General features: G+C 42.1%; 1 protein-coding gene across 1 annotated transcript; it reads left to right on the forward strand.

Annotated features, from left to right (window-relative positions):
• The first annotated feature begins 364 nt into the window (after positions 1-364).
• Positions 365-7,813, forward strand: LOC139408625 (mitochondrial fission process protein 1-like). Its single transcript, XM_071152730.1, has 4 exons — positions 365-525; positions 3,516-3,643; positions 3,972-4,204; positions 5,255-7,813. Exons 1-4 carry the CDS (start codon positions 456-458, stop codon positions 5,325-5,327), a joined length of 504 nt encoding a protein of 167 aa, XP_071008831.1. The 5' UTR covers positions 365-455; the 3' UTR covers positions 5,328-7,813.
• Positions 7,814-8,219: the final 406 nt, after the last annotated feature.

Raw genomic sequence — 8,219 nt, forward strand, 5'->3', positions numbered from 1 at the left:
GCCTCATGCAATGATAATGCATAGCCATCTCGAGACAACTCCAATATAAAATGTTTTTTCTCAAAGTTGGTGGGTGAAAAACGCCACCTGTTGGAGGGAGACAGATTTTCCACCGAGTTGAGTCTCTCTCTTCCTATATCCGCTAACTTCCGGCATATGAATTATGTAAATTGTCATCAGGGACTATCTAGAAATTCTTAACTTTTGTCACGGGACTCGAACTTTATCCCTCTGTGGAAGATTCAATTTGTAAATGTATCAACTGGTTGATTCTTAAGATAATAGGCCTAATAGTTTACCAATAACAAATGTGAAGTCAGACAAATACAGTAGGCTTTTTTTCCCTTTCTGAATAGCACCATACAGTCTTAGACACTCCCTCGGTGTGGCGCATTGCAAGACTTGACTCGCAGCTTCTAGTTGGGACTCTATCTACATGGGGTTAAAGACGAAGCATGGATCAAATTCAAGAAAAAACAAGCAAGGAGGTCGATATTTATCGTGACACATGGGTCCGCTTCTTAGGTATGCAATAAAAGTGGTGTTTTTGGATGTCTTAAACCAGGGGGATGTCCCCATCACGCTAAGAACAAGCGTAAACTAGTAGAACAAGCTCGAGCTGGGTTGCTAGCTCGTGAGCTATCCAGTTTTACGTCTGAATTTGAACGACTTATAAATAGATGCTCTATACTTTACGTGATATTGTTTTGTAATGGCTGCATTCGACCAATTCAAAGCTAAGCAACCCGATCAAATACCAATGTATTCAAATAACGTTAGCTAGCACTCTAATACCTGCCTTCAAACAGCTAGTTAGGTTAGTGGGTTGGGTAAATTGCATGGCACTTCCTAGTAGTGATTCATTATTGACAAATAAGTAAATGCTCATCACATATTTAAGCACCAGTTCCATTGAAATGATACAATGTCTGGAATCTCAGCGTAGTAGGCCTGATAGCTACATTTAATATAGCTGTCCCTGCATTGCAATACCATTACTCCATACTGACCTTCGAGTCAAAACTGTACAGAGGATCTCTGTTCCTCATTGTCATAAGGCAATCAGGTTGATTTCAAGCTAAATGGGCCTTCTACATTTATTTTAAGGGATAAATAACACTAGCCATTGTGCAATGCGTTGACATTTTCTGCTGGGTTCTTATTGGCTGGGGTTGACATTGAAATGTGCTATGTTACTAAAATAAACCCCAGGGCCAGCTGCAAATTGGTGACTGTTATGGCCTGCATGCACAGCGCTCTATCTCCTCTAACACTGACTCTGACTGGTTCTCTCCTTGCCTTCTCCCTGTCTTTCTCACACACGTAAACATTTAGCATACAACTACTTCTTTATGTTTATCAAATGAAACATCTTTATAGCATTATAATGAACTCCAATCAATTATTGATAAGTGTATTGTAAAGCACATTCAGTAGCCTACATAGTTAGAAATGACAATGTTAGAGAATCTGTTCAGAATGTATTGTTGTTCTGCTGTATGAGTAGTGTAACCTGTCCCAGAAACAGATTCACTGAAGTAACAATTTTGTTTAGTGCTGCCAGTGTGTTAGCACAAGCAGGGCTCTAAATGAACTTTTTCTTTGGTAGGCTGGTCCCAGATCTGTTTGTGATTTTGAAACCCACGTCAGTGTGTTGCTAATAGTATAGCCCATAACCGGGCTCATCTGATTGCAAACACACATGACTGCCCTCCTTGACAACTTACAAACCAGTTGAACCATAGAAAAAAAAAGACATTTCAAGCTAGCTGTGGAGTGAGTTCCTAACTCCACTATACTAACATTCTAGCTCCTTTTGACACCAAACACGACATTGGCATGATAATGAGTGGCGAGAATGACTAGAATGTCAGAAAAATAGACTGGGGTACTCAGGCTATAGCACTGATGCTCCCAACTTATAGCACTGGTGCCCCCCGCACCAAACAGTATAGGAGCACTATAAAAGGTTATGCCTATCCTAACTTTTGAAACACATCTCCTGGAGTAGCTAACCAGTACCTTTCCTTTCTTCCAATATCATCTTTGGTCATTGGTCACGTTACCAGGTTGTTAGCCAGCTAAGTAGCCTTACAGGTAAAGGTACCAGGTAAACAAATACACCACATCTCCTAAAGTATGTTAAAAAGTGTGTCCTAAACACCTGCTTGTTGAACATCTCATTCCAACCCCCCCTTTGCTGCTATAACAGCCACTCTTCTAGGAAGGCTTTCCACAAGATGTTGGAACGTCGCCGCGGGGACTCCAGCACTGATGTTTGGCCTTCCAATTCATCCCAAAGGTGTTCAATGGAATAGCCCGAAACTGCCCTCCACTAAACTTTACAGTTGGCACTATGCATTCGGACAGGTAGGCATCCGCCAAACCCAGATTTGTCCGTCGGACGATGGTGAAGCATCACTCCAGAGAACGCGTTTCCACTCCTCCAGAGTCCAATGGCAGTGAGCTTTACAACACTCCAGCCGACGCTTGGCATTGTGATGTCAGGCTTGCTCAGAAACCCATTTCATGATGCTCCTGACGAACAGTTATTTACACAGAGGTTATTTCCAGAGGCAGTATGGAACTCTGCAACCGAGCAACACTCACTAGATGTTTCCACTTCCCACAATAACAGCACTTACAGTTGACCAGGGCAGCTCTAGCAGGGCAGAAATTTGACAACCTGACTTGTTGGAAAGGTGGCATCATACAAAGTCCCTGAGCTCTTCAGTAAGGTCTTTATACTGCCAATGTTTGTCTTTTACTAGGCAAGTCAAATTAAGAACAAATTCTTATTTTCAATGACAGCCTAGGAACATTTGGGCAGAACATCAGCCCGGGGATTTGAACTTGCAACCTTTCAGTTACGAGTCCAACACTCTAACCACTAGGCTACCCTGCTGCCCCATGCGTGCCTGCCGCAGGCAGATTGCATGGCTGTGTGCTCGATTTTATACACCTGTCAGCAACGGGTGTAGCTGAAATAGCCCAATCCACTAATTTGAAGGGGTGTCCACACACTATATACAAAAGTGTATCTCTCATATAACCTTGTGTCGTGTGTAAAGGCCTACAGACCTGACGCTGTGTAATGTTTTCCCACAGGGTGGCAGTACAGCTTCAGCAGCAGCCAACACAGCAGGAGGAGCTGTGTAAGCGTTTAATGACAGACCAAGGGCATTATTAGTCATTCCAACCCTGTTGGAGCGGACAGTGCATATTGCTCCAAAGGTCACCGCCCATTCTATGGAACGAAACGTGTCAGGGGGGTTATTGCTACTACCCACAGCCCCAAACAAAAGTGAATATTAATGTACCCCCCTTTACATGGCAGAGGTCCAAGAGGGAAATTTGGAATTATTATTCTAATACATTTTGTTTTACCTCAGGCCCCTAGCTCTGATCCGGTGGGGGTTGACTATGATTTGTTTAGAGGCCTCTCACAACAGTGAGGCAGTTAAAGCCTTAATTGCGCTTGTATCTTACCCTGTCATGTCGTCTTGTGCCCACAGGCTATGCCAACGAGGTGGGAGAGGCCTTCCGTGCCCTGGTGCCAGTGAGTGCTGTATGGGCCACATATGCAGTTGCCACCGTGTATGTTTCCGCTGATGCTGTGGACAAGGGGAAGAAGGCTGCCGTGGTAAGGAAGGAGGACATTTTGTAAAAGCAAAGCTCTGTTCTCATTCTTATCCTGTCTTCATTTGTATTGATATGAACTACCATTCTTTTAAGGGGTCATGGAATTATTGCCCCGTGAAGCATTTATATTATGAACTTGAGTTTCCAAAAATGTAGAGAACACATACTTCCAAATGACATTGCCTTTTTCAACGCATACATAAGTAAATGGAGCTTTTCCTGAAAATCCCTAGAGAATGTGTCATAGAACAAAACTCAACTCCCACCCTGAAACATAAAGTGGTCTGAAGCACAGAATGTCACACTCTATGTCTATCCCTGTGCTGTAGGAGCATGGTGACAACCCAGGGAAGACAACCAAGGTGGCTGTAGCAGTGGTGGATACGTTTGTATGGCAGGCCCTGGCCTCGGTCGCTATCCCAGGCTTCACCATCAACCGTGTGTGTGCCGCCTCTCTTTACCTCCTGGGCAGAACCACGCGCCTGCCTCTCTCCGTACGCAAGTGGACCACCACGGCCATCGGCCTCTCCACCATCCCCTTCATCATCCACCCCATCGACAGGTTTGTGTTGGTGGGTGAGGGTGTTAGATAGTGAAGAAAATGTTTGTCTGAATGTGTGCCAGATATGTGACAGGGAGGCAGTGAAGGGGTGTGTGTTCGAGAGCATGATAAAGGTGTGTGTGTTTGAGAAAGAAAGAACCTGAATGTGAGCGGGAGGAAGAAATAACAGTAGCGTGTGTACTTTGGCACGTTTTCCCATCAATGTTTATGGTCCCAAGTGTGCCAAGGTATTAGCCTGCAGTTAAATGTCTCGGCCTGAATGTGTTCCCCAGCTCATTGAGAGGAAAAATCCACACATTACCTTAGAAAACAGCATTACATGTTTTAAATCTATGCATCATTTTGAGTGTCCAATTAGGAGTTGCACACCATAATGTATTTAAAAAAAAATGTATTTTTTAATGTGGTGTTAGATGTGTAGCCACCATTTTTATTTATCTGAATCCATTGTTGAAGAGAGGTAGGTGTATTCAGGGTCTGGTTTTTAGGGAGGGATGGGGGCATTCCCCATCTTGGCTTCTGCCATCAACCAGCTCTGAATGGCTGGTTATATTTAATCCCCGGTGCGGATGGACTTCCCCTACCTCTGGTAGGCATTACATTTATTTACAGACATAAATAACGGATCATTTGCTTCTGAAGACATTTCTGTTATGTTTTATCACATGAATGGTTTGATTAGTCTGGAAGCCCTCAATTTGGGCAGCACATGGATTTTCTCAAACGGCTGATTGTTGAGTTGCACGGTTGTCAGTGAACAGCAGTTTAAATAGGTCAGCATGCGATTTCTGAAAATATGGGAAACTCGAAATATTGACTCCACCGTTTACAACTGGAGTATCTTGCATGGCTGTGAGATATAGCCTACGCCCATTTGCGGTGAGTGCATAGCACATTCATATCTATAGGCTTATATGTACTTGATGATGTCAAGGGAGCCAGGAGACTTTAAAAAAAAGCCCCCCCCCCCCCCCCCCCAGTGTTTGAGGTGAGGTCCCATCCTTGCTACATTCTAACCTTAAAGCCGTTCTCCTTCTTTGTGCTCCACAGGGGAGTGGACTTCCTGCTGGACTCCAGCCTGCGTAAGGTCTACGGTCAATCTGCAGGAGAGAGGCACGACTAATAAGCACCACGACCACCCTGCAACCTGGTCCTAGTGTCCCTGGCCCGGACAGGTTAGCTCCACCAGGAAATTGACCCCACCCACCCTCTGTCCCAGACAGCACTTCCTCCCAAGCCATCTGAAAACTCTGCTGATCACTCTACTGTAACATCACTGTGAAGCACAAAGCCAATACAGCAGGGTTACTCCACTCCAGTTCTCCAGGGCCACTGTACTGTCTGCCACTTGTCTATGCCCCTCTGTTTATTCCCATCTTTTCATTTTAAACTCCAAGTTAGGGGGACCTATGTTTCTTTGGCCAGTCAATGACTTTGGCCAGTCAATGAATCAGGGAGAAAAGGGATCCAATAGACAGTGTTGCCCTCCAGCACTGGAGTTGAATACCTGTGGCTGCTACTGGCCTGCAGAGCCCACCTGTTAATTTTCAGACCTCCACTTGGCATGTATCCAGGTAACTCTTGATGTTAGCCATATTTGGGAATATTCGGGTCACTGTCCTTAGACCTGGCATTAAGGCCCTATTTTCATTACATGTTAACATCTACCTTTGTTTTTGTTTATTTCTGCCTCAAAAATAATGTATTGTCTGTCACTTTGAATAGATATTTACAGAGTATATTGTGATGCACTTTTCAATGTTCAGTCTTGAGATTAACCTGAGTGCTTTTTGTCATTTATTACAGAGGTGAACCGAATAGATGTAAGAATCCTTGAGGTTTTGGTTGGCTCTAAAGATTCAGTTACTTTGGTAGCATCTAAGGCATAGAAAGTACTGTAATAGTTGTGTAACATGCCCTATGCAGAATGCATATGAAGGGAATATGCATAAAATACTGTAATTATTGCCAAAGATTTAGGCTACTCTGGAAGAGAACCCATCAGTATACAAAGCTGTGCTGCAATATGCAAGGAATCTGAGTCATCTTATTCAAAAATGGGAAATGCTATTGGAATATGTAAATCAGGGCACGCCAATTCTGTTCCTGGAGAGCTACTGTTGTGTATGTTTTTGCTCCAACTCTAATCTAGCGCACCTGATTCTAATAATTAGCTGGTTGATAAGCTGAATCAACTGGGGTTGGTTTTAAAACAGGTTGGAGAGCCCTGATGTAAATTAATGTGATATACTGAATTGGGAAATGTTGCCAATTGTTCATACACCAGAACAAATATTTAGCAATAATTTTCATTTAACTTCTCAGTTATAAGTCAACTTCTGTATTTTTAATATATTGATTACTTAAAAATGTTTTGTCACCAAAATGCAACATTTTTGTGATATGTTTGAATGTTTTTTTCTAATTATTTCCCCACATAGTCACATAATCAATTTCATATTTCGATATCAATATATTTTCATGCTGGAAACAAGGGAATGTTTAACTGTTGTTAATTTCATAATATGTTTGTTTTAGCCTTAAAATTCAAATATGTTTTCAAACCTGCTACTGATGTACATGTACATTTTATTTTAGTTGTCAGAGAAATTGAAAAAAACATTTTTGACAAAATTATAGTAATTTATCATCGAAAGTGAAAGTAATACTGCAATGGGCAGCTATTTAGCTATCCCCTACTCTGAAACTGTTTAAAAATATATACTGTAGAAAAACAATATCCTGTATTGTATACATTTTTTTTTCCTGTGCAAACAATTGAACATATTCAACATGTTTTTAAGTTTATCAGTGAGAATACGTTTCTTCATATGTATTCATTTGACACTTGTTTAAATGAAACAGCAACCCCTCATACGCAGCCAAAACACTGTCGCAAATACCCGTAATGTACTTGAACCTTCATAAATCCATACCACAGTACAACATTCCTCATGCTGTGGTGTCAGAAAATAAGGAGTAACTATGGATGTGTTATGACACACTCATTGGCAACAAGTAGCACAGAACTGTCTCAGTAGCGTTCCTCTGGGGAATATGATTGACAACTCTCACAAAGAGATATTGTTGTGGAATTGTGTTCGTGGTTTGACAATAAGGTCTAACAAGTTGTACAAATTGATGTATTGATTTTAAACAACATTGCACATATTTTTCTCAATGCAGCCAGTCACAGCTTTCATTCCCTGTAGATTGTACGGCCACAACATACATTTACCAATAAAATGCCCACAGTGCCACTGTCAAAGCCAATCACATCAATGACCTCAACGAGCCAAGATTCTAGTTTAAGAAATTTGTCGTGATTGAGTAAGTGATCCACAGCTGACAGCAATTATTTTGATTAGGTGCATTAGCTCATAAAAAGTCCAGGTGGTCTGAGTGCTGGCATATTGTCAGAAAGATGTTGTTTATCCACAGTGTGCTGTTCTTGATGCTTGTGGCCACAGCCGTGGCCCAAACAGGTATGCTAACATATTTGATAACTTGCTAAATGTTTGTGTAAGGTCTGCCTTAAATGTTTAAAGTTTGGATTCATTTTAATTTTGCTAATATGGAAACCAATTAAAAGTTGGACAACATTCTAAATGGGTAGTTAAAATGACTCAGTGACACTCCTTCCACCTACTGTAGGAGTTCCACGAATAAGATACAGGGTAGACCAGTGGACCATCTCTGTGGAGACTCCACAGAGTTATGACTCAGATGAGCTTCAGCCCTATGACTCAGATGAGCTTCAGCCCTATGACTCAGATGAGCTTCAGACTTATGCCTCAGATGAGATCCAACCCATTGGATCAGACAAGTCTCTTGGTGCCGATGAACAAGGTGAGCTGATGTTTTCTCAATCAATAATCCCCTTTAGTGTGTCTGCAAAACTGTGGTTTGTAGTTTAGGCCATTTGACTCATTGAAAATGCGTTATATTTTTCAGGTGCGCTGATTGAGTCTCCAGTCTGGGTTCTGTTTCTGGTGGTCCCTATGGTGTTATTGAC

This window comes from Oncorhynchus clarkii, chromosome 5 (genome assembly GCF_045791955.1).
Source record: "Oncorhynchus clarkii lewisi isolate Uvic-CL-2024 chromosome 5, UVic_Ocla_1.0, whole genome shotgun sequence".
Classification (NCBI taxonomy): Eukaryota; Metazoa; Chordata; class Actinopteri; order Salmoniformes; family Salmonidae; genus Oncorhynchus; species Oncorhynchus clarkii.

What these genes read in the sequence shown, in the direction of transcription:
- LOC139408625 (XM_071152730.1), top strand. Translation starts at nt 456, where the DNA reads ATGGATCAAATTCAAGAAAAAACAAGCAAGGAGGTCGATATTTATCGT. An exon ending in CACATGGGTCCGCTTCTTAG is followed by an intron (nt 526 to 3,515) that starts GTATGCAATAAA and finishes TTGTGCCCACAG; the next exon opens with GCTATGCCAACGAGGTGGGA. An exon ending in ATCATCCACCCCATCGACAG is followed by an intron (nt 4,205 to 5,254) that starts GTTTGTGTTGGT and finishes TGTGCTCCACAG; the next exon opens with GGGAGTGGACTTCCTGCTGG.